Source organism: Astyanax mexicanus, chromosome 23 (genome assembly GCF_023375975.1).
Source record: "Astyanax mexicanus isolate ESR-SI-001 chromosome 23, AstMex3_surface, whole genome shotgun sequence".
Taxonomy (NCBI): domain Eukaryota; kingdom Metazoa; phylum Chordata; class Actinopteri; order Characiformes; family Acestrorhamphidae; genus Astyanax; species Astyanax mexicanus.
In genome coordinates, this window is record NC_064430.1 from 29,042,424 (window position 1) to 29,069,552 (window position 27,129).

The 27,129-nt window shown below is 41.0% G+C and overlaps 1 protein-coding gene across 5 annotated transcripts in view; it reads right to left on the minus strand.

The window, feature by feature from the left end:
- Positions 1 to 1,795: 1,795 nt before the first annotated feature.
- cbfa2t3 (CBFA2/RUNX1 partner transcriptional co-repressor 3) overlaps positions 1,796 to 27,129 on the minus strand; it is a 77,521-nt gene continuing 52,187 nt past the window's right edge. For 2 of the 5 annotated variants that reach the window (XM_022665138.2, XM_007230075.4), the window contains 10 exons: positions 24,035 to 24,276; positions 23,222 to 23,311; positions 21,672 to 21,853; positions 18,635 to 18,912; positions 17,695 to 17,780; positions 16,231 to 16,456; positions 15,066 to 15,134; positions 12,771 to 12,824; positions 9,627 to 9,817; positions 1,796 to 8,327 (listed from right to left, as the gene is read on the minus strand). In XM_022665138.2, the coding sequence (XP_022520859.1) occupies positions 7,953 to 8,327; positions 9,627 to 9,817; positions 12,771 to 12,824; positions 15,066 to 15,134; positions 16,231 to 16,456; positions 17,695 to 17,780; positions 18,635 to 18,912; positions 21,672 to 21,853; positions 23,222 to 23,311; positions 24,035 to 24,276 (1,793 nt within the window). In that variant the 3' untranslated portion in view covers positions 1,796 to 7,952. The remainder of the gene's footprint in view (positions 8,328 to 9,626; positions 9,818 to 12,770; positions 12,825 to 15,065; positions 15,135 to 16,230; positions 16,457 to 17,694; positions 17,781 to 18,634; positions 18,913 to 21,671; positions 21,854 to 23,221; positions 23,312 to 24,034; positions 24,277 to 27,129) is intronic. The other 3 variants (XM_022665142.2, XM_049471044.1, XM_049471043.1) reach the window with 3 other exon arrangements.

The window sequence follows — 27,129 nt, forward strand, 5'->3', positions numbered from 1 at the left end:
GATCAGGAAAAGTTGTTAATGGTTTAATATGTAATGTTTAACTATATTCTTCAGGCTCCACTTAAGCCTTCCTACTGCAAAGCACTTCCTCCTGGCATGCCTTTTGATATAATTTTACATTATTATTTTATTATTAAACTGCTAAAAGATAATATTTGCATGTATTAGGAAATAACAAAAAGATGGTTCTTTTCATCTTTATGCACATTCATTTTCAAATAGTTCTTAGTACACTAGGAAACTGACAATAAAAGAAAAAAAAGACCCAAATACATGGTTGAAACCAAAAAAAAAAATATATATATATATATATATATATATATATATATATATATATATATATATATATATATATATTATATAAATTAAAATATTAAATATTAAAATATTAAATATTAAAATAAATAAAATATTAAAATAAATATTATATATTTATAAAATACATTTTAAAATGTATGAAACTGGACTGAAATATATTTTTACTGTGTAAAATGGACTTGGGGTGAAGTGAAACATGATAACGAGTCCAACCTTTTATTAAATATCCCTTTACGTTCGCTCCCAGTATTCTGAAATATAGAGCTTTTAGCCAATGCTCCCAACAGGCTTACAATGCCATTGATAGGGGCATAGCATTGCTATTCCAGAGAAAAAAATAATAAAACCAGACATTTTAAATCACTGTAGTTCTAAAATAAAGGTGGCAACATGGATATCTAGACAGTCATCAAATAATTTTAGACTGAAAAATGTAAAATGAGAATGATATCAGAGGATGATCTGTTTGTGATTGGTTGAGCAATCTAGGACTCCTAGTGTTTAAATTAATAAAGCATCATAGGTGTTGTAGTAAGAGAACAAAACAAAAAAAAATGCATTTAATTGTGCATCCACTGTAAATTAATTCATTTACGTCTCTGGTCAGGGTCACGGTGAGGCGTTTCCAGAATCACTCAGTAAAAGGCAGAAATACCCCCTGGGCCAGCTGCCAGTCTTACATCTACACTCGGGGTACTGAGCTTTAGTGTGCTGCATTGCCACAGGTGAGGCACTGTTTCTCACGATGCTACACCAGATTCTTTTATAACACATTTTTTGTAAGATGGGAGGAAACTGGAGTAACCAGAGGTAACTGACAGGGGGAGCCACCGTGCTGCATGAACACCACAGATGACAGGCTACGTTCACATTACCAGGCTGAAGTGACTAAAATAAAAAAAATTGCCTTATTGTAACATATCTTTTTTTTTTTTCATGGATTTAAATTACTTTCATATCTGGCCTAAATATGTGCATGTGTTCTGTTTTAGTTACAGATTACAGATGTGTGCACATTACAGACATAACAACCATTGAATCTGATCTGAGAAAAAAAATATTGATTAATGAGGCTCGTAATGTGAACGTAGCCAAAGTAAAATCTATTTTGAAGCCAGACTGTGTATGTGTATTTAAGTGTATGTTGTGTACAAAAAGACCAGTTTCCAAGACCCAGATTAAGCCTAAACCTAGACTAAAAAGGGATTTTTTTTGTGTGTGTGAAAGTGATTACAGTGTGTTCCAATACTGATTTTAATGTCTGAAAAACTGACAAAAATGTATAACTTTAAGTCTATCTTTCATGATTCTATATTTACTCTGCAAGCATTTTAGACACCCATGAAAAAATAAGCTAAAATAAGTAAAGGATTACGTGCAACCTAAAACAGTAAAATTTGAATATATATAAATAACATGCATACAAGTGTAATTTTACATCACTGTTTTCAATAAACCAACAAATAAATGACACATGTTTATATTTCACTGTTTTTTAATTACACAGATACGTATCTCAACACAGACAATAACCTGATTTAGAATGTTTACAGCGTCACATATCCAACGAAGCGCACAGTAAGGGACAGAAAGGGGGCAGCAAAAGAGGGAGGAGAGCATGCAAGGAAAAAAAATGTGATCAAAAATCTCCTGGCACAGTTCACTTCATCTAGAGACTGATAACAGGACCTTTAAAGAGTAAAAAAAAAACATTTTCTTCATCACGCCAACCTTTTCCTACAGAAACAATGTCTTTTCTGTAACAATGTATTGCACAATACAGTAAATAATGTTTCCCTAAACATGTCAAACCAAGCCTTTGTCTTTTAGTATCTTTACAAAAAAATGCCTCTACTTATTTTAGCATTTGGGAGATCAAGCGTCCACTCCAGCTTTGCTATCAATAGCACTGTTGTTTTAGTCTTATTAGTGTGAGGTTTACAGAACAACAGGATGAGCCATGTCCACTGTAAAGGGTCCCTATTTGGACTTGCATGCATTTTGGCTAGCAAAACATCACAGCTATACCCCTCATGGATGCCGTTATAAAACTAATAAGCTTGAAACATAGGCATCTCAGCATAACTATAAGAGTTCTTAAGCTTAAGGGAATAGGTCACTCCCAAAAAGGAAAGAAAATAATAAAAAAGATGAGAAGTTAGCATTGTACCAGCAAATAACATCATGCTAACTGGTGCCTAGCATCTTTAAGTGACCGATTCCCTTTAAATTAAACGTACCATCGATTTAATTCTCAAGCCTGCCTAGAGTTTGTATGACTTTCAGATTTGCGTTAGTGTGTTGTCTGCTTTAAAGTAGATATATGCTTGGTTTCTCTCTCTCCAGTGGCTGCCATGATTAGCAGCTAGCTGCAGTAACCCTAGTAGCCTCTTTGCTAGTAAGCCCATGCAAATTTCTCCAGAGTGTCTCTCCATAAAACCCCTCAGCACCACCACTGTAAATATGCCCAGAGAACCAGCACCTCCCACTGGGCGCAAAATAGTGAATGATACATCGATCATCTAAAACATTAACACCACCTCCTTGTTTCCACAACCATTGAAAATATATGAAAACTTTGTAGTTCTCTACTGTACTTGAAATTACAGACTGCATTTCTTCTGTTTCTCTGCATACTACACTGTATAGCTGTGTACAACTCAGATGGGACCCATGTTTAACCCCTCCAAATGTGGGATCATAATAATGACCACTGTGGTGGTCCTGACCATTGAAGAACAGGGTGAAAGGAGAATAATAAAGTATGCAGAGAAACATACAGGATGTGAGGTCGGTGAAGCTGTTGAAATTAGGTAACAGTGAGTGTTGAAACAAGGAGGTGGTGCTAATGTTACCGCTGATCAGAGTATAGCCTACAGCACACAGTGGGAGATGCATTAGTGTGTTAGTATTATTTTCTCCCCACCTCTTTTTTGGTTCAGCTTTGGTTGGAAACACAAATTAGATCATATACAGCAGCGCGCACGTGTATATGAAATAAATGTGATGAGCTAAGCAGACATGCAAAGCCTAGATAAAGTAAGACGGGAGGAAGAGAAGTGCATGCATATCATTTCTCTGCCTTAATTTTGCTTGTGGGTGTTCTATTAAAGCTCTGGAGATTCAAGTAGTTTGTACAGCAAAGATTATGAATAGAAAGCCTCTATCTCTCAAGCACACATTCATGCCCTCTCGTTCTTCACACACTAACTCATTCGCTCTCACAATAATATCTCTTACATCCTTGAGCTAGCTTGGCCTCAGACGCCTGTAGTAGAGTTATCAGATGCTTTGGATTTGCAGAAACAAGCAACACTTTCATTTTTTTATTTCTATAAGCTACAAATCTCTTCTCTCCTACTTGTGGTTTGGTGCTTGTGCTTCATACGTGTGGTTTGTTCCCGACACTTTGGTTCACAGTTCACGCAAAGTCCGAAATATTAACGCTGCTTCAGGATCCACCAGCGTGCAGAGATGCTTTGGTCTGTGCTTTTGGTTATTTTAACTATGAGATGTGTTGAGCTGCAATACATGTTTAAATAAAGACAGAACTGATATGTTTATGTGTTATTTATAACGGAACATGAAAAAAAGCAAGGTTAGATTGGTCTAAATCCAAACTTAACCTAAAATAATGTGTTGATGTGTTTTTACTTTTTTAACTAAGGCTACGTTCACACAACAGGTAAAGTAGCCCAAATCTTTTCTCACCAAATCCACTGTATTTTAGACTGTTTATAGTATATTTTTTATTATACTTACATATGACATTTGTTTAAACAGTACACATTAATGAATTATATGCATTTAGGAAGTTAATTTGTGAGGGTTTTAAACGGATCTCAGGTGAATAATGTAAAAACACACTGCCTGTGTTATATGTAGCACAGAATATAACACTGTGCGTAATTCTTATTATCTATTCTGAGAGCGAAAATATGAGTCTACCCATAGTCAGTCTTCATTTTAAAAATAATGGTTCTTAATTATTCTTTTCTCAAAAAAGAGTATACTTAAACTGACTTAGAACCTTCAATTTACATGAAGCTTGTTAAGGTTCTTCACACTCGTGCATCTCAATAATCTTTTATTTATAAAAAAGAATATAAAAAAAGTAACAGACATTAACTCAAACGTGACGGCGTAACTAAAGCTGGGTGATGGTTGGTTCAGGTTTGCATGTCTGCTAATGGTTTTCTGAGCTTAGGTGGTGCTCTCACACTCTTAAATAGGAGGTAGCTAGTGAGGAAGAGAGAAGGAGAGGGTGAGGAGAGAGGAGAAATAAGGGCCAAAGAGGTTCGGCCCCCAAAAACATCCCAACAAATAAAACGGACTGTCAGGCGAGAGAGAGAACTACATACTGTACCTCAGTTCAGATCATCTGCTTGTATACACACTGTAAGCAGGCAACAGAGAACTACATGGCTAAAAAAAATGACTTGAATATATTAATTTAGATTATGAAATAAGAAAATAGATCATTCAAATATGCAAATATGTGATAAATTAATGGAGCTGTCAATCAAAACATCAAAAGCTCTACAACAATGACACAATAAACAATAAAACGTTCAAGTTTTGGTCCATATCGGAGGTACGGCATGTGTACGAGACGTTTCGAGTGCACAACACGTTTCGCCTGTTCGGTTTGACATTTGCAGGCGGGAACCCTTCACTGTAAAGCTGGAGTGCTTTTGGTTGTTCGTTCGGGTGACCAAAATGATGAAAGGATACACAGCGACTGGTCACTTCACTTCACTTTTGAGGGCTTTTGTCACATTGGAGAGCCCTCAGGAACGGCATGGCCTTTTGCTAGTGCTTTGCTAGTGTGAGGATTTCACTCAGACCCTTTTTGACTTCACTCCACACACTCTTAAACCTTATCAAGTGTGTTTTTCACATTTGATTGTGCCATTGGGCACTCCACCGCCTCAGAAAAGAGGGCTAGCTACTGAATCTGCAGGTTAGAGGAAGAATTTGTTGGAATGATGCTGGGGGATCTAATGCTAACAGAGTTTTTGGGATTTTTAGAAATTCACAAGAGATACCCAAATATTTGTGTTTTTTTTCCAATGTGTTTTCTTTTCATTTATCTTTTAATGCCCATTTAAAGCATATCCCAAAAATTGGTGCGTCGATTTGGTGATATTGTATTCAGTAGATCAGGGTCACTTCTTAGATCTGTGTGACAATCCCAGCTCCTTTGCTCTCTCAGCTTCTGAAAAACTGTCATCACCACTCTAGTTAGTAGGCAGGCTGCATTACACACTTCAAACCGCATCGCTGCTCTCTTCCTAAAGGGGAAAAGAGTGTGTGGAGGTTTCAGAGAATCAGTCAAAGTGAAGCCCTCTAGCAGTAATCTATACGAGCGGTGATGAGAAAATCACTCCCATATCCTCCCCCCTTTTACCTACGACTATAGATTACATACTATACAGAGTTAAATACATGGGGGTTAAACGCAGATGTGAATGAGTGTGAATGAGTAATTACAACTGCTTTTGATTCGGAAGGAAAAGAGTGGAGAGAACTTTCTAGAAAATTCTAGACGTTATACTTTAAAGGTTTCTGTTATTTGGCAAACACATTTTTTGGACCTCTTTTTCTTTTTTTTCTTTTTTTGTTTGTTTGTTTAAATACTATATACATTCACATTAAGTTACTGTTGTTATTTTAAATATATTTATATGTATATTTATAATATAAGGTTACCCTAAGGGTGGTTTCTGAGGTTCCATTCAGTAGCTGAATTCTCTTCTCTATATTGCACCTCCGTCCTCTCGCTGTCTCACAATGCGAGCCACATATAAAATACTCTACATGAGGATTTCTCATGACACCCAACAAATCCAACAATAAGGTACAGCACAACCTTTCTCCCCTCCGAGCGTCCTTTCTTTTCTTTTCTTTTCTTTTCTTTTTTCAGCCCGAACAAAAAAAGATAAAATAAAATAAAAGTCAATTTTTCCTTTTCACACACAAGGGCAGCGCAGACAGACATCAGAGACAGAGATGTAGAGAAACAGAACCAAGAAAAGAAAAGAACAGAGGAAATATCTACATGTTTGATCCCTTCTTACATATCTGCTCATTTTTCTGTTGCTGAGAGGGGAGGGGACAGGGCTTCACAGCAGGAGAGAAGGAAGAAAAGACAAAGGAGGATGTAGAAGGGAAGAAGATAGAGACGGAGATAAATAAATAGATAGATAGAAAAGAGAAGAGAACCAAGTCTACACTGCCTTCATGAGGCGCATTAGTTAGTCTGCTTGTCATGCTTTGGAGGAACAAAAGACAGGTGGGTGAAATGATGAGAACGACTCAATGCAAAAAAAGTATTTTGTCCATGTCCCTTTTCTTGCCTTTTTTTTTTTTTTTTTAGAAAAAAGGAAGTACAACTGCTTCTGAAAAAAGCTTGTGTACAATCCTTGCACAGACAGTCTTTTTTTTTTTTTTTGGCAGTTCCCAATGCCATTCATCTTTTCCTTCGAGAGAGGTCAAGAGTGCGTTTTTGTCTTTCTCCTTTTCTATTTCCACTTCTTTGTTGTTTGTCCCGCCATCTCGTCCAGTTCGCTTGCCTGTCTATAGCCTTTTTATTTGAGCGAGTCAGTTCGTTAGGGTGGGTTGGGGTTCTTGGGGTGGGTTGGGGTTCTTGGGGTGGGTTGAGGAGGTTTACAGGGAGCCGCTCCTTTTCGCTCATCATTTTTCCCACAGAAACCATCCTCAGGGTGAAGGAGGTGAAGTCGTTTGCGTTTGGTTACGAGACGAGTGCTTCTCCTTGACTCTTGGTTAACTTTGGCAGTGTATTTAAAAAGGTTTGGATCGTTTTTTTTTTTTTTTTTTTACGTACAATTCTTTTGGGTTCGCGTCACAACAGAGAGGTGAGTCCGGTGTAGGTTTTTCTTGGCTCGCTAGCAAGGTAGTTATCTGGTCTTTAAGCTTTTTAAAATTGTATTATTATTTATTATTATTTGTTTATTATTTATTTTGGATTATTTATAATTTTTTTGGACTTTTCTTTATATGTCATTAAAGCCAAAAACAAACCAGCTGAAAGAAATATTTTAGAACTGTGTGCGGACAGGAGCGCTGTAATTCCAGATGTGGACTGAGGGAGGTGTCTACTGCCCCTCCACAAAAATAAAAATGAAGGAGTTTTGACTCCTGTTACAGTCTCGGAAAGAAAACAAAATGTCCCAGTCAGGAGATTCCAGGATGCCTCCTTCATGCACACTGGGCTTAAACTATTGAGGCCACTTATTAGCATAGCCAAGCCTAAAGTTACTGATCAATCTACTTATCAAATGTAACGTGCCTTATTTATAATAAGACAGAATTTTTATGCAGATCGGAATCGTATCCAAGCATCCTATGGCCTTTGTTAACTTAAACCCTTCCAATATTGTATGTTTATATTGTCTGTGACTGAATAGAGATGGCTGGGATACAGGGAGTTGTCCTTTTTACAGTCTTTATCATTCCGGAGTTCCAAACAACGGAAAAGCCCCACTAGCAGAGATTTTTCCCCAGCTTGTTTTTTGGAGCAGAGAGGGTGCACAAGAAGCAGCAGCAGCAGGTGTGGGTTTTTGTGTGTATTGTTTGTGTGCCCATTCCGAAAAGGGGTGGGGTCGCAGGTGTCAGCGCGATGAGGAGTCCAGCAGAGCTGGCGTGGCGGGGGTGGTGGAGCGCGAGGCACTGCTGGAGCCAGAGCCGGCGTCCTTCGGGCTGCTTGCTGCTCCAGCCAGGCTCAGGGGTCCGGGCGGGTTGCTTTCAGAGTGCGTGGGTGGGATGCTGGAGGAGGAAGAGGAGGAGGAATTGGATGTGGATGAAGAGGATGGTGTCCCCGCCCCCAGAGGGACTCCGCTGCTGCTTCCGGGCAGACCCTGCAGGCCCTGGCCGCACACGTGGTGGTGCTTCTCCCAATCCTTGTGCTGGCAGAAGGAGCCGCAGTAGCGCGCCGTGTTGCAGCCGCTGCAAGTCTCACTTGCCTTGCGGCCACAGTTCCAGCAACTCTGCAACACACAGGTAGAAAAAGAGAGTGTAAGAGTTGTTGTGGTATCCCAGGTGGTTGGTATGAGGATGCTAGGTGGCTTGGTATCCCAAGAGGGTGCTAGGTCATTGCTATAGTGTTGCTTTGTGGTTGTTAATAAGGTGTTATTGGGTGGTTAGTAAGCAGTGGTTATTGTATCACACAACACTAGGTGGCAGCTACAGTATCCAAAGTGGTTGCTAGGGTGTTGGAACGATTTAGCTGGTACAAATTAGAGAGAATAACACAAGAAGAAAAAAGAAGAACTAGAGCATCTAGGTGGCTACTATGGTGTTACAAGGTGCATGCTATTTACTATTCAAAGTTGTTGCATGAGTGTTGGTTGCTAGGTGGGTGCAATGGTAGTCCAAGCAGTTGGTTTGGTTTTACAAATTGTTTGCTTCAGGAAGTAGTTTGGATGATGTTGCAGGGTGGTTGCCATTGTGTGCCAGGTGGTTGAAATGGTGTTTCTTGCTGCAACCCACATGTTCGTTATGGTGTTGCTTAGAGATAGTTTAAAGTGTAGTACTATTGTATCACAGGTGGTTGCACAGGTGTTGCTAAGTGGTTCCTTTGGTACTATGATTGCAGTTGTACAAGTATCAGACTAAATTTGAAACCATAAAAAGATGTCTCTGAGGCGAGTGTGCGATCATTTAGGCGAGTGTGTGATCATTTAGGCTGGCAATTATCACAATGTACATAATTTTGTATATGAGCTTTTATTACTTGTTAGTAGCGTTAGCCAAAGAAAGTCAAAGAAGCTAATTACAAACATGTCTTAACCAATGAACTACTTTCTGGGATGACTGAGTAAATCTGATTTCTGGTTAAACTATTTCATTAATTGGAATTGGGATTAGCTCCATCTTTAATGGAATGGATTCCCAGATCTCAGACTGTGGATTTGGAAGCAGCTCTCAGCTGATAAAGCCGAAACACTGGCCTGCGGGGGAGACGGCTCTCATCGAGAAAGAGAGAGAGAGAGAAGATAAATGAGGAGAGAGAGAGTGATGGAGGAAGGCACTGGAGGCGCTGTGAGTGTGTGTTAGATGAAGAGGGGAAGTGTGTGACAGTATGTGTGCTATTCTGAGGGCAGTGAGGAGTGTGATTGGCCGTGTGGTGTGAAGTGGACGCCACTTAGGTAAGCTATGTGACAGGAAGTGGTCCAGTTGGGGCTGATATACTCCAGGACATATAGTATAAATATACATACATTGATCAGCTGATTGGTGTGTAAAACTTATGCGACATATTCAGGGATACAGTGTGTGTGTCTCACCTCACTTGAATCCTCCTGCTGGTTAATGACGGACAGTGCATCCTCTGAAGCCTGTCTCTTTGCTTCGGCCAGTGCTCTCTCCATCTTTGAGCGTTCAGCCGAAATCATCTCATGAGCTTTCCTCTCTGCCTCGCCCACGGCCTTCTGCAGCTCCGACATGGCCTGCCTCTTTACCTCGTTCACTGCCTCCTCTGTGAGAGAGATGTAGAGATTTATATTGTATTTAAAATCAGAAAATCTGTTCTTAGTCATTTGCCTTCTTAAATTAAATAACACATATAAGTCCACAGAGCAGAGAGATAAAACAGGGATAGGTAGGACAGAGATATAGGTAACGGGGGCTGGGCTGGAAATGGGGTGAGGTAAGGCAGAGATAGGGAGTGGGGGGACTAAAGAGAAAGTCAGAAAAACAGAAAATAGGTAAACGCAAATGAAAAGCAAGAGAAAATAGTAAAAGAGAAAAAGAGGTATAATAGAAAGAAAGAGAGAAGATAGAATGTAAAGAAAGTAAGAGAGATGGTGATAAAGACAGAGGAAAGGTAGAGGTTGGGAGAGATTGAGGGGAGATTAGTGAGAGGGAAAGGTAGGAGGGGGAATAGAGAGGGGAAAGTCAGAAATTAGCCCCTGTAGGCCTCTCCTCCTCTGCTCTGTATTCCCCTCATCATCCTTTATTGAGACCTTCTAAGCTCTCTGCTTGTTTTACGGCTCGAAGCAGATGTACATCATCCAAGATTTAACAGATTCAGTCAGAAAAAGGAAGCCTTTAATAATGAATGCAGAGCGTCTCTGCTTACAGTCGCTTACACCGCTGACAACAGCAGCTGTCTCCAAACTTTCTTCCTTTACTCACAAACTTACCAATTAACGCAATACTCAGGGCCTTTATACACTCTCCTGCTCCTCAGAGAATACACACAGGCCTAACCGGAGGTTAACCCCTTAATACTGAAGCACAAAGCAGCTGCTTCTACCATTATATTTTCATTATATTTATCCTTGCATGCAAATAGTGTGATCTAAACACCTTAAACTATCCTAATAAACACATTAATTAATAGGCAGATCCTTACAGAAGAGAAGCCCTAAACTGATTATACACGTCAGTAAAAAGCATTTCAATGCCAGCATAAAGATACACTATATAGACAAATGCATTTGTCAGACACCTGCTTATTCATAGTTTCTTTTGATATACAGGAGTTTATCCTGCTTTTGTAGAAGTTTGACTATATACTGTCTCTACCCTCTAGTGGAGGCTTCCTACTAGATTCTGTGTCAGCCATGGGTAGTAGTTAAATACATTATTAAAAGGGGTTTCCACAAAATAATTAACATATTGTGTTTTACAATGCGTCCAACAATAAAGGCAGAGGGTAAATTTAAAGGGCCCATATCCCACATTTTTCTTTGTTGTTCCCCCAAAACATCACTGTATGACATTTGCCACTATTCATTTTTTGGTGCTGTCCTTTTAAAACCAACAAATGCAAATAAGCCCTGTTCTGATATGTTGAAGTGTCTTATTCAAAAAGCAGTCCACTCCTTATAAAATACTCCTTATAACTTCAGCATAAATGGGTGGAACTAAAGTGCAGTAGGCGACATAGACACATATGTACAGTATATCAACAACAGTTGCGTATGCCATCAAATTATTAAAATATTTTATAGTATGAGGCCTTTAAAGGGAGCCTGAGTGTAAACACACCGTTAGCTAGGACAGGATTAATTGCTCTAATACTGGCTGCTCGTAACTCAGATGAAGAGCAGGGCTACAAGTGAGGACATATCCTGTTGTCCTTTGTTCTACAAATGCCGTTGTGTATGAGTGAATGGTGTGTGTGTGTGTTTTTAGGACAGGCAGGTGTGTTTGGACACAGTTGAAAATAGAAGCTCGGGGCCTAGCTCATTAAGGTCTGCGCTCACGGCTGATGGTTTTACACCCGTTTCTCATTTAAACACAGAGTCCTATTTTAACTCTGAGAGCTGACCCTCATATGTGGTACAGGCAAACATATGTATACCTGCGCTGCTTAGCCATAAAATTAAAACCATCTGCCTCATATTAATATATCCTGTTTTGAGGTGGAGCCTACATGAGCATGAGTGACACCTGAGCATGGTAAATAAAATGCAATATTCTGCACATGGGAAATACATCCTGCTTTCTGCCATGACTAAACTGCAATGCCACGAGTTTGGCTCCACATTTTCTGCTTTACTCTGTATTTATTCTAAATACTGGAGAATCGAAAGTCATTAATATTTGCTATGTTTTTCTCTCTGTAATTCTCCCACCCTGACTGATTCAGCCCATGTGTGTGTTGGAGTGTGAGTGTGTGTGTGTGTATTTGTGTACACCTAGAACCCAACAATCTCTGCTGTCTCAGCTGAAGAGCTAGTTAGTATTCTGTTCATCTTCTCTTCACCTCCACACACACACACATACACACGTCTCCATTTTTTCATCCTGTCTCCACCTTCATCCTTCGTTTCTTTCATTTCTTTCTTCATACCCCCCAGTCACACACCCCACACCCCCCGTATCCACACAAAACCTCAGGACTCTCAATTATCAGACTCGCCGCATGCACCACTAAGATTAGTTTGCAAATTTAATTAATTTTTATCAAGGAGACTTCGGAGCAGATGCTGGAGCAATTAGCAGGTAATGGAAAACATGGGGGCAGCGATATTAACGTTTTAATCCCACCGGGATCTGTCAGGTTTCAAGTTTTTTTTTTGTTTTTTGTTTTTTTTCTCCCCTAACTATTCCTCTTCAAAGCAGCTTCAGCGTGTACTGTACTAAACCAGAGTGTGTTTTCTCTCAGCTGGAAAACATGAGCAGTGCATTACATTTCTGAGTTACTCATTTTTACGGCTGCCATACTGCCTGTCACATTGGTTGGCCACTCACTGGCCACTTTATTAGAAACACCTTCCTTGTAGCTCATCTTGCTGGTGGACAGTAACAGACTAAAGCGTTTATCCATGTTTTATTTGTGGCCAGTGAAGTACAAGACAGGTGTTTCAGTGTATGTGGTTCTAGAAACATGGCGGCACAAGATGGAATGTGTTTCCAATAAAGTGGCCAGTGAGTGTGTAGTGAGTGTACAGGTGGACTGGGGTTGCTGTTATACTCACCCTGCTTGCTGTGGAGCTGCTTTAGTGCTGGGGAGAGCGGGATGCTGGGGGCACCTGCATGAAAAACAACTGCAATTAAAATGGCTTTGGAAAGAGTGCAAATGCAGCACACACGTTCTGCAGCAGCAGCAGAGACCCACTTCACATCTCAACCAGCTGTGAAGGTCACTTCGGACCCTCTGGGCACCTGACACTAGGTCAGGTGGGCGTCTGGCTGTTAACAATGATTGAAATCTGTCAGGGCCTTGCTTTTCTCCCCTGAGGTCATGCTAACTCATTTTTTCATTCTTCTCTATTCTCTGTTAGCCGCATTAGCATTGATTAGGAGTTTCCTGTGAGTGGTAATATCCTTCTCCATTTCCACTCCTCTCTTTTTTCTGTTTCATATTGTTTCCTTTACCATTTTTCATTTACTAAACCTTTACTATACACCACAGTAACCACCTGGGTAGGGCTGACTAAACTCCATGATATTTTCAATTAGTAGCTTAGTCAATTAGTCACCGATTATTTCTGCCATGCCCTCTGTCAGAAACAGCTGAACGTGGGGTTTGAATGTCCTTTAAATATCCAGAAGATGTTACAGTGTGAAAGATATTGATATTTAATGCAAACTTTATGAGTTAGCCCATTTTCCCTCACACATTGCTTTTCCATCTCCACTAATTATATTGAATCTGTTGCGGCTCTACACCAGGGATATCATACCAACCATATGCCAGCATTATAGTGCCTACCTGGGCTTCTAGCAACACCATATCACCCATCTAAAATATCATTGCAACCACCAGCAACAATCTATTCTCCTTCTTCATCCTTCAGTCAACTCCGCCTGTCTTCCATCACTATAGCTTTCATAGTAGTAGTCATAGTAACTGCCTAGCAACACCATATCAACCACCAAAAATACCATAGAACTACCAGAAAAACTCCATACTCTCCATACTTCCAACCACTCTTTTTTCCCCATCTTTCTACCTTTCCCCCTCACCCTCCTGGCTATTTTCTTTCTTCCTCTTCACTCTGACCTGTGTGCCATATACATACAGCTCTGGAAAATAAATAAGAGACCACTTCAGTTTCTGAATCAGTTTCTCTGATGGTGCTTTTTATAGGTGTATGTTTGAGTAAAGTTAATATTGTTTTATTGTATAAACAACAGACAACATTTCTACTGTCTAAATATTGTCATTTAAAGCATTTATTTGCAGAAAATGAGAAATGGCTGCTTTTAGACCTCAAATAATGCAAAGAAAGTATATTTAAACAGTTTTAAGAGTTCAAAAAAATCAATATTTGGTGGAATAACCCTAGTTTTTAATCACAGCTTTCATGCATCTTGGCATCATGTTCTCCTCCACCAGTCTTACACACTGCTTTTTAATAACTTTATGCTGCTTTACTCCTGGTGCAAAAGTTTAAACAGTTAAGCTTGGTCTGATGGCTTGCGATCATCCATCTTCTTCTTGATTATATTTTTAAGTGGTCTCATATATATATATATTTTTTTCCAGAGCTGTATATGTGTGTCTTGTGAGCTATATGTATATGTGTGTGGTGTACAATATAAAAATAAATATCATAAAATATAAATAACTGCATTGTTAAAGTTTATTATTAGTGGCTGCTAGCTGCTGCTGTGCAGTTTGTTTGCTGTTGTGTTTCTACAGGGTGCTGCATTTACACTGCACTTCTAACTAGGGCCTGACAGATATAGAAATATTGGAGGCCGATATCGAATTTACAGGGTTAAAATTTTAATTGCTACCATTAACTTTTTTTATATGCAACTATGTATTTGCGTTTTCCATTGCCCATTCACTCATGGTGTCCAAACATTTGCATACATGTGTATATGCATGTATATATGTACATGTATGCATACACTATAAATATGCATAATATACTATATATTATGTAAAAAAAAGTATATTAGTATGTATATATTTTACAATAGTTAAACTTATATTATAGTTAATGGTATAATTGAGTTCTGAATTTACATCATTCCTAAAGTGGTTTCAAGTAATTTGTTTTTATTTTGTATCAGTTCTCTTAATACATCTTTTTATGATGTTTCTGATTGTAATGAATCTGATTATATGGCCTACCCTAATAAGGGAATAATTATAAGCCAATACAAAAAAACTGCTGTTTGTAAGTATTGGCCGAACGATATATCGGTCAGGCCCTACTTTTAACTGCAGTTGTCGTTCATAGCTGGGACAAAAAGAGAGCACTTTGGCCTTATCCTGTGTGTGTGTGTGTGTGTGTGTTTAGGGGTGTGACTCATACCTGCTTTCCTCCAGATCTCTTCAGGAAGGTATCCAGATGGGGGCCGATGCAGAAAGTCCCGATGTATATCTGCCAATGAGGGTGTGAGAAAGTCACTTCAACTGAGTGTGTGTACTAAGAATGTGTGTGTATGTTTTTGTGTGTGTTTATATTTGTGTTAAAGACAGAGAAAATGCAACCTCATATCTAACACAACTTCATATCTATTGTCATCAATTATACAATAGAAGAAGGAAAAGGTGATTCCTGTATCTACTGTAACTGTAGATTTACTCTTATTTATAAACAGAAATAAAAGGAAACGGAGGGAAATGTGTTTCGCTCCTTCTGCTGTAGGATGTGCCTGCCTACACTTGAAGGGAGTGAGATTCATGTATTCACGGATTCTTTTACAAACCAATCAGAGTAATTTACATTAACATTTATGTTTACGGCATTTAGCTGACCCTCTTATCCAATTGACTAACGAGGTGATTCCTATTACAGAGGTAGACCAATGTAATGTTAGGAGTCTTGCCCAAGTCTTGCCCATTGGTGTAGCACAGCATAGTCACCCAGACCGGGAATTGAACCCCAGTCTCCCACATGGTAGCTCACTGGTAGGCGGTGGTGTTATCCACTGCACCACACTAACCACAAATAGATAGCAAAGTTTATTAGTGTAGGCATCTAGAAACCTAGATGGTTCACAGTGGTGGTGAATGGAAGTGGATATTTGCTTCAGAGTTTAACACCTCTAGGTTCCCTCATAGAAAGTTTTTACACCTAATGGTAATGAATACACTGCCTGATGCCTCACACTGTATTAGATTATGGATTCAAGGTGGATTCAAGGATAATATCAGGAAATTATGAGTCAAACTTATCATCACTACACAAAACATTCAGAAGATATGTGTTACTTCACTGATGGGTTTGGCATTAAATATAAAGGCTATATTTGTATTGTGGTCATGGTGACCTATGGTTCCATATTAGGGTGCACAGTAAGAAAGGTATTTAGGTTAAAAACATGTGATAGGGAGGTAGAGTAAAGAAGGAGCAGGTGGTGTGTGTATTTGTGTGTGTGTTTGTGTATTCATGTGTGTGTGTGTGTGTGTGTGTGTGTGTGTGTGTGAAGCATGCTGAGAGCTGTCGGTCCGCCCATTCTGCAGCAAAGGTGTACCTATGTGCTGAGGCTCGCTGCCGTTAGTGCTGTTGGGGGGGGATGAAGGCTTGTGTTGATGATGGAGCGGCCGCTGGGCGGAGCCCCCACCTTTTTTCATATCCTCCACATCGCTGTAGCGCCGGATCCAGTGGTTCATCTCCTCGCGGTCTGCCTCCTGACAACGCCGCAGGACAGTCAGCGAGCGCCGCGTCTTCTCCACCATGTCCATGATACAATTCAACAACTGAGAGAGAAGGAAAGTGAGAGAGAGCGTCTTTATTGGAGGAAAGGCTACACCTCAGCGATAAAAGATTTAAAGAGGGATATAAGACAGAGACGAATAGAATGAAAAATAGGGAGAAATTAAGGAAAAATATAGAAAGAGAAAGTGATGGAGAAAGTAAAAAGAGTAGAAGGAAAAAAAGAGATAGAAGAAAGGTGTGTTGTGTATCAGGACAGCACCTGTGTTTAAGTCGAGTTAAAACTTGAAGCTGTATTTAGAGAGAGAATGTGTGTGTGTGTGTGTGTGTGTGTTCGTGTGTGTTAGCAGCAGAGGTATGGAGCTTTTAGCTGGGAGCGCTGCAGTGTTTGCTAAACCCATTAGAGCTGTCCAGGTGTGACCCAAAGAGCTGTGTAGGACGTGTACAGCTGTTCCAATGTGTGTGTACACTTGTGTTTGTATGGGTGTAGGTTTGTGTGTCTGTATGTGTTTGTGTGTGTGTGATTGTGTAGGCACTTATATGTGTTTGTATTTGTAAGTGTGTGTGTGTGTGTGTTTGTGAGTTAGAGTGTGTGTTTGTGAATGTGTGCGTTTTTGTGTGAGTGTGTGTCTGTGTGTAACAATGCCAGTAGTGCTGTGAGCGCTTGAGTGGATAAGCAGCACAAAAGCAGCAACACTAGCCCTGAAACAGATGTAGCGCCAACGGCAGCAACCAATCCCATTCATTACACACCTCTCTCTACCATCTCTCTCTCTCTCTCTCTCTCTCCTTGCTCATTCTCACTGTGTGTATGTGTGTTATATTTATATCAGTGGAGTGTGTTTGTGTGTGTGTGTGTGTGAGTGAGTGAGCTTGGCTGTGGTCCAACTCAGGCCGGTCTCTCTCTCAGCTGCAGAGCCCAGCTGGATCTCTCCGCTGGGTCCTTCACTCCATCTGTGCCCCTTTTTTAACTTGCACTGTGTGTGTGTGTGTGTGTGTGTGTGTGTGTGTGTGTGTGTTTGGTGCTGCAGAGTTTTGTGTAGGAGGACCAGTGAAGACCCTCAGCAGACTCTGAGACAGTGTGGAAATGTAGACGGATTTAAAAGCACTATATGTCCAAATGTTTGTGGACACTCCTTCTCAAGAATTCAGCATTCATCTACTTTAAGTCACACCCTTAGCTGACACAGATGCACACACACACACACACACACACACAGCAGCCCTCCTCAGAATAACTCGACACACAGGTGGGGAAAAGTGAACTGAAAGGTGGACATACGTTATCCAGGTGCTTCCACTCCTCGGCCCACTCGCGGTCAGTCAGCCGGTGATCGATCACCTCCTCCTGACGTGCCCCATGCACAGCTGCAACACACACACATATATATATATATATTTATGAGTGAGAATGACACACATTTTTGTCCGTAAGTATACACTCTTTGAACTATATTCATAATGCATTAAATGGCATTAAATTAAACTGCAAGTGTGATTGCAACTCAGCAATGTCCATGTGTTATAGGGGTTGGTTGCTAAGGTGTTGTCAGGTGGATGCTATGGTATTGCTTGGCAGTTGCTTATGTGTTTCTGGCCAGTTGTTACCGTACTGCTATGATATAGGTTTTAGTTGCTGATGTGTTGGGATGGTATGTTGCTAGGTGGTTGTTAAGGTGATAGTATAGTATGGTGTGTTGGTTGCTAGGTGTTTTCTTCCCATTGTTGTTCCCAGTGTTCTCTTTCCATTGTATGAGAGGGGGTCTGATAGTGAAAAACAACAGGCCTGTCATGATAATTACAATTTTAGCTTATCGTACAATAAATATGTGCTAATTGTGATATTATTTTTTGTGTTTATGTTTTTGTATAGTTGGTTACATCTACAACATTGAACAATATTTAAGCCAGTCATGCAATGACCAATGCTTCAATAACTGCGACTCCATACGCACAGTGTGAAATTCAGCAGTAGGTGCAGAAAAAAATTATATTTTTCCTAAACTATGATTAATTCCATATTTTGTTAAAAATATTTGGTAAAACCCATAATATCATCACTTACTGTTCTGATATTAAATGATCGTTATCTCAGTGGAATTTAAGGGTCTTAAAATGACAATAATATTGTTTATAGCAATAATTTCTTCAACAGTATCTTCCACAAAATTAGTTAAAATGACAGGCGTAAATGCTTTATTTTTGTGGGATTGGGGGCTGACCTGTCTGGCGGTGGCGCTCTCTGGCCTCCCTGTGCTCCACATGTCTGTATGCGTCTCTGTAATGATGAGCCAGGGCCATGTCCTCCAGTCGGTACTGCTGTGGGCCTGGGGGGGTCGGATGCAGGCCGTTGGGGGGGTGCGTAGGCAGGCCATTAGGGGGCGCGTGGGCAGCCAGGCCACTGCTGGGGCTGAAGCGTTGGCTGGGGCTGACTGTACACGGCCTCTTCGCCAGATGCTCTGCGTGTAGCCCATCCCTTTCAGCTGCAGCATCTTTGGTCCTGATGGGGTGATGGGGCAGAGGGATGCAGAAATATTAGGACAAACTTAGGAGGTATAAAAGGTAGTCAGACACCAAGTAAAATCCTGGGTTAGCAGTCAGCTCATTCATTGCTTCTTTTAAATTTAAGGGTGTTAAATGAAGACACTGTGAGGATTTGATTGCATTCCGCCACAAGCAGATTAGTGATCGCAGGAAGTTAACTGCTCTAACCCTGCTGAGGCTGACTGGAAATGACTGTAATCACTGGTAGCATCACAGCTACCCTGCTGTTAACTTTTGGTGGAGGAATATGTGGACAATTGCTTTAACCTGAATGTGTCATCCTGCCATATTTTATGTGCAGTAACGTTTGGACATTTTGGAGAAGGTTCCACAGGGTGGAACTAATATGCGTGGACCTATAAACACATGTTTGCTGCTACTAAACTAACTTAATATAATGGTTCGTTATCACAATACACAGCATCATAATCACAAAACTAGTGTTTTGTTTCCGGCACAGTTTAATTCATGGGTCCAATTGTGAACCCATAAGAGCTAAAACAAAGCAGAACTGAAAAATGTGCTGCATTTCAGACAGTACTGCGTCTCTCTCAGTCTGTTTTTCTCCATTTCTCTCCTCTCCGCCCTCCTACAACTGCTGAGTCCAGCTGTGTGCCATATGCAGACCCACCCACCAGCCCGTCTATGCAGGAACATCCAACCCTTAATCTCTCTCCCTCCCTGTCTTACTCTGCTCCCTCACTCTCTCACTCTCTTCTGTTTCACTGTCTCACTCTCTCTTACTCATGCTGTCTTTCCCATCCTCTCTCTCTCTTTCTCTCTCTGAGGTCAGAGCTGCTGAGCTGCGCTGTGTGTAAGCGCTCTCTGGCAGATGTTCGGTGACACTGGTGTGTGTGTGAGCCATCTGGCCGGCCTGTGCTCCAGTGTTGATATTAATCTGTTTAGCTTCAGTGCAGCGGCCAGGCATCCCGAGGTAAATCTTCCTCTCCCTCCATCCATGCATCCCTCCCTCCCTCCGTCACTGCTCAAACCGCAGCAATACCCACACATACACATCGACACATTGTCATTTGCAGGACACAGAATGTCCAAAATCTGTTGTAAAGCCTAATATATGATTAAATTATTATAATAATAGAATACTATTAGTATTAACAGCTATATGATAGATTTATAATAGGGAATACTGTAACATACGGGTGATTTCATATATACATATATATATAATACATTTGGAACATATTACATACTGCATTTACACACATATAACACACATGGTTACTACTTACATACAGCTCTGGAAGAAAAAATAAGAGAACACCTAAAAATTATGAGTTTCTTTAAATTTTACGAAATTAAAACCTCTGGAATATAATCAAGAGGAAGATGGATGATCACAAGCCATCAAACCAACAAGCTGAACTGCTTTCCCACAAATCACAGCAGCAGCTGAAGCAGCCACCATGCCACCACAAGCTCTCGGCCCTGGGCCGGAGGTGTGTGGATTACTGAAGAAACGCCTGCTCCATCATTCTATCTCTCTTTTCCTCTCTGTGTCTCTCTCACTCTCTCTATATCTGTCTTTCTCTCTCTCTCAATTTTTCTCTCCCTCCCCCTCAGGATCATCTCAGGCAGGGGTTCAGAGGATCACCATCTGGACACATCCCTGACATATGGGCGGCTCATAGGAGAGAGAGAGAAATGGGAGACTGAGAGAAATAGATGGGCAGTTGTTCTTTAAATCTTGTCGTCTACGTTTTAATCTAGGTTGTGTGTGTGTGTGTGCGAGTGTGTGTAACAAAGCGTCTGTTGATCTGGGTGCTGCGGTTGTGTTATGCTGAAACATCTGGGCCTGTAAAACCTCACTCTCTCACTTGTTCATTCAATTATTGGCTCACTCATTCATTTACATCCTCACTCGTTTATTCATTCCCTTATTCACCTTTTCTCTAATTCATTCACCCAGCCAGTCTTTACTCACTTATTCAATCCATAACTCCATCGCTCTCTCACTCACTGACTCCTTAACTCTGATCTCACTCACTAACACACTAACTCACTTATGTACTCAGTCACTCACGCACTCATTTATTAATTTTTTGACTCTGTCCCTCACTCACTCATTTATTCACTTTCTAACTCAGTTCTCATTCACTCACTCCCTAACTCTGTTCCTCATTCACACATTTATTCACTTTCTAACTCTGATTCTCACAAACTCATTTACTCACGTCCCAACTCTTGCCCCCTAACTTCACCCTCATCATTCAGTAACCCACTTTCTCATTCCTTCACCCACGTCCTCAATCGCTAACTTGTTTACCCTGCAACTCCCTCACTCACTCCCCCACACTTAGCACTCCACTCTCTTTCTCTCCCAGTCGTTTATTCACTCATGCCTTTCTCTCCCTCACTCTCTGCATTTCCTAACCTCTCCGGCACCCATCCCATAACTCAGCTTTAGTGTGTGTGTGTGTGTGTGACTTTGTGTATGTGTGTGTATGTCTGCATTTTTGCTCTTTGCTTGACTGTCCGTATATTTATGTCCAGACGTATTTATGTTAAAGTGAGTATACACACTGAAGTGCACGACTCTGTGTGAATGTATGACAGTAGGTGTGTAGGTGTGTGTTCACATACATTCCAGTGTGTGTATACCTCTGACTTTCTGTATGTTTACACATTTTTGCGTGCCCGAGTTTCCATTCACAACTACATGTATACTATACAAGTGCCTGCGTGCGCGTGTGTTACCTGTCAGGAGTGCGTCTCTTGCCGTGTTCGTTGAGCTCCAGCAGTATTTCGGAGGAGTCGAGGGGGGAGCTAGCATTAGCGTCCAGGAGCAGCTGCTCGTGCTGAGCTAAATACTGCGCTGGAGTCTGCTTAGCCATCCGAGCACAGTGTAACAACTCCCTCTGCAGCAGAGGCAGGTTTGCCTGATACACACACACACACACAGCGAGAAAGAGAGAGATTAGTATTGGTATTTATTATTATATTATTTTTTTATTGTAGGTGTAGCTCCACAATTCCACAAGTGCGTATTGCCCTCTATTTTGGCAATAGGCCTGGTACCAACAGGTTTGTGTTTATCAGCTCCAGGAAGCCCTATTTTATTGGCAGAACTTTTCTACAAGGCCTGGAAAAGTTCAGGCATCCATGATACCCTTGGACCATGACTTTTGCGAAAAAAAAAAGGCTATACTGTGGGACATGTGTGTTGGGACTCCTGCATTTAATGTGGATGTGATTTCTGCCAGAGTTTCTGCACTGTGACTTTTTGGTACACATGTGACAATGCACTGCTTCAGAAATAGACAAATTTCCCATACAGCTGGTACTCACTATCAGGGCTCGTTCAATAAATTCAATCTTACTCACAAGCTATCACCTCACAACTTATACAGGTTTGGGTATTCCCAAGACGTACCCTTGGGTGGTTATGTATAAGTGTATATATTTGTGTGTGTGTGTGTGTGTGTACAAAGCTTTGGGATATGCAGTGATTGGTCTAAGTTGTCGTCTGCAGCAGATCGCAGGCGGCTTTAACATCTGTCAGTAAAATCTTCTTTTGGCCACTCGGCTCGGCTCCACTCCGCTCGGGGTAAACACAAGTTTGCCAGTTTTAATGAATCGCAAATGAGGGCCATATGGAGAGGCTGGATCATCAGAGCGCAGCCACAGCACAGTCTGGCCTACTCAGGGGGCTTTATCAACTGGACTTCAATCACACACACTCATACACACACACACATGCTCACAATGATGTGGGAATTGCATGTTATCCCAGTCAGGGGAATTCTGTGTGGGCAGCTAAGAGAGTTTGTGCATCAAGTGAATGTGTGCATCAAGTATACATGTGTGTGTGTGTGTGTCTGAGTTGATTCTGGCCGTCATCCATCTACCTTCCTTTTGTTCGTCACTCTGCCTGTCTGTTTCAAAGTCTACCCCACAGCCCCATATGGTGTGCCATAAGGAGCGACTCTATACACACACACATACACACACAGCCAGGCTTTAGTACAGCTCACAGAGGGACATATGCTGCATCTCCACCAGCGTGTTTCGTGCTTTAGCCGAGCCACATTGCAGCGAGATGAGTTTTTGTTGCACACTCACGGAGCTGGACGCAGTGTCCGATTTAGGTCCAGATAATCAGAGCCAGTGAACTGTCAGTGACAGTGAACTGACACAAAGCGCTACAATCTGACTTGATCAGAATGTACATCAATAATATTTATTAAATCAGCAGTGTTCAGGGTTTCTGGGGTGTCTGGTGTGTTGGTAATGTCATGCGATCTCACCTTGAGGAACGGAATGACGAAGGGGCGCAGGGGAAAGTTGGTGGCCTCCTGCAGTTTGGAGTGGAATTCTTCTATAGTGAGAGTGGAGTTCTGATAACAAACACACACACAGATCAGTTACACAACAATCAGACAGAGAGATATTTGTCTCCTTGTCTATCTATCTGCCCAGCTAACATTTTATGGTTAGTATAATGTTTTCTGAACGTTACAATTAATATCCTTGGAACGTTCAATCTGTTCATTTTGTTTGGATGTTCTTAGAATGTTTTTATTTAACGCTTAAAGTTTTTTATTAAAGTTATTAATTATGTAGCTGGGATAGTTATGTAAGAAATGTTTTAATAACATTATAAAGCAAACCATTATTCATGTGTGTCATGTGTGAATGTTAGTGGAACCTTTTCAAAATGTGGCTAAATGTTTTTTGAACATTCTCTGTTATGCTGGGTATGTCTATATGTCTAGCTCTGTCTGTTCATTTGTCCCAATATCTATATGTCTATCCAGTTATCTATCTGTCAGTCTGTCTATCCATCCGTATGTGGTTGTATTTTCATCTGTACCTTAGACCATCTGATTATCTGCCAATATATCTGTTTATTGTTTGTCCATCTGTGCTTTCTATCTATCTGTCTGTCAGTTTATCAAGCTATGCATAAGTCTAGCTATCTGTTTGTCTGCCAGTCCGTTCATCCATCCTTCATACCATTTGTCCATCCATCCACCCATCTATTGATCTGTCTTCCTGTTCATTTGTCTATCAGTTTCTCTAGCTAGCTCTCTGTCTGTGTGTCAGAGTAAGTTACTCACCACCAGGCCGAGTACGAGGCTGCGGACTCGCTCTCCAATTTCGGGCGAGATGTCGTTGCCGAACTGCTGCAACGTGGTCAGGAAGCGCTTGAGTTTGCAGAGCTGCCGCGCTCCACAGGCCGGGGGCAGCTGCTGGGTGGGCAGAGAGCCGGTGGAGGAGCTGGCCGGGCCGTTACTGAAACCATTGGGAGTGGAGGGAGCTCCATTCAGCGCTGTGGGAGAGTGACTGCTGCCGTTCAACACTGCAAACACACACATACACAAACAGGTATGGTTATAGTGGGTTACAGCATTTAATGTTCTCACTTACACATAGTGTCACTGGACATGGAGACAACAGCGTCTTACACAGTGTCAGAAACCACATAATCCTCTCTGAGGCTTGAGTAGAGAGTGTGTAATGATGTCTTGTAAGTTTGACTTCTGGCCGAACTATTGCCTCATAGCCGCCTCAACGAGGACACACACACACATAGGCACACACACTTCGCCCAGCTGGTCTGTCACTCTCTGTCACTTGCCCACTCGCTCACTAGGACACAACTATAAGAGGAACTTGTTAAAGAGGGGTTTAAAATAGCTCCGCGGCCAGAGTTACTCGTCTTCCTCCAGCAGGTGTGCGGCTAAATCGGGCCTGCACACATGTCCACCAGCTGAGAGCAGATTTGCAGCTTTAGGTCCAGAATGCAGAAGCCCTTCCACCTCCATCAAGCCCTGCTGCCCTGCTTTCTTTTCATCCCACCCCTCCGTCTCGCCCCTAACCCCTCCATCACAGCAAGAAAACACCCCGTCTTACATTACTAGGACTGGAAAACAAACATCACAGCAGCAGGAAGACTGAGATTTATGATCTGTCCAAAACCATGTCTAAATCTATGACCTACTCTCTTTATATTACACATTCTATATGATGTTAGGGGTCTTAAATTTCCAGTAGTTCATACTTTATATTTTATAATGTTTAGGCATGTTTGAGGGTTTATACCTATTCATTGTATGCTTCATTCTTTTGGATTGTGTCTAAAATACTGTTTTTGTGCCCTGTTTAAAACTAGTTGATTCACAATACTGTGCATATTTTGTATATAATTTTGTATACAGCTTAAAAATACATCATGTTTACTACTGTGTAGCCAATGATCTATAGCCAATCTATGCACTCATGGTTATTTAGGTCTGTCTGTATACACACTAAATAGCATGGGTCTATGCCCCAAACTATGGTCCATTCCCTCTATAGTGCACTGTTCCGAGCTTTGATCAAAACATATTGATTACATAGTTCATTATTTTACGTTTTAAATTTTGGCATATGCACTGTATAGTGCAGTATTTTGACTTGTGCTGTTTTGGGGCCAAATCTGAGGCCTATGCTTATTTACTGCTGCATATATTGCAGTTTTTGTGGCAAACTAGTCCCATGCATGCACTATATACTGCACTGTTCTGGCTATGTCTAAAATTAAGCTTGGTTCACTATATAGAGTACATTCTGGTATATACCGTGCATTACTTGAATTGTTTCAGAAATGCTTAGAGGTACACAACTGTTAGCTGTCTGAAACAATGCCCTATTCGCTATATAGCACATTATATTTAGTTATTTTCATACTTATGCTCTAATAATTTAATAATGTATAATATATTTTGGACTCTGCCCTATTCAGTACATAATGCACTTTTTAAAGCTATGTTTTACACTATGGTTCTCTGCATAATTCATATAAAAATTATCAGTATTTTATTACTGCATTTGGGGCTATGTCCCAACTCTGGAATATGCACTATATAGAGCACTATTTGCGCTATGTCTGAAACTAACTACATAATATTCAATTTGTAGCGCTGTAGTTTGGGCTGTGCCAGAAATGTCTTGAGGTACACATCATTTAGAAGTATAAAAATGCACAAAGTTTACTATTTACTCTAAAGTACACTGTTATTTGGCTTTATTTTCAAACCTATGCTCTATTTACTACTGTATATTATGCACACCATATTGATGGGCTACGTCTCACACTAAGGCCTATTCACTATATAGTGCATTTCCATGCCTGCTTTGTCTACATATTTAGTGCACTTTCTGTGGCTAAATCTGAATAGTGTACCCTGTGTCTTTATGGTTTACAATGCAGAATGTGAGGCTATATCTAAACTATGAAACAACTGATATTAGTCATGGTGTAAATGCATGTTGGTCTGCTCCAGAGAGTCCTACGCTATTGGCTCATGTACTGTAGTTCCAATATAGGGACTATTGGATAGTGGTTCAATAGTGGAACACAGCAATAGCCTTAGCGTGTGTCTGTGTATATGTGTGTCAACATGTGTGTTTTGCATAAGCTCAAGACCCGGAGCCGCTTGCCACTTGGATCAGTGGCATGTTCGCACTGCTGTGACCGCGTGTGTGTGTGTCCGTATGTGAGTGTGGATTCATGTTGCGGAACGCGGGTTCTTTCATTTCTCCCCCCTCCTTTAATCTCTCCGTTCCAGGCTGGACACATGTGACTTTTGCCATGTGACTCTGCACTTGTGCGCTGCTTTTAGTGGTGAGCGGAGAAGCACAACAGGTGAAACAACACAGCCTTCCATTGCTATATAGGGTAGAGAGATGTGCCTAGCGCAGAGATACCCCACGCTTCAGTGGGGCCAGTAAACAAACCATACACTGCCAGCACTCAGCACACACAGGCAGACAATGGCATGAAAATACACACACACACTGACACACGTATACTCCTGCTTATCTTCAAGGGCAGTTTGGATGAGTACAGTAGCCCAGTTGTGGTATTAGCGTGTGTTAAAAAATAGTTGCGCCCAAAAGGAATTAGCAACTATAAATCCATGTATGGAGTCACCCTGTTCAGCCTCAAGATCAATGGTTTGTTGTCACGCATCTCAGGTCCGGAAAATCTAGTGTGATGGTGACAATCCCAATGTTATGTTGGCAATGTCCTGCAACCAATGGCACTACAGTGTCTGAATACACACTCTGGTGCACTATTTCAACAGGACCATGCTCATCCCCATACTGCTGCCATCTTAAGTGTTTGCCTTGAAGACAGATACTATGCCAAGGCCAGCCACATCTTCAG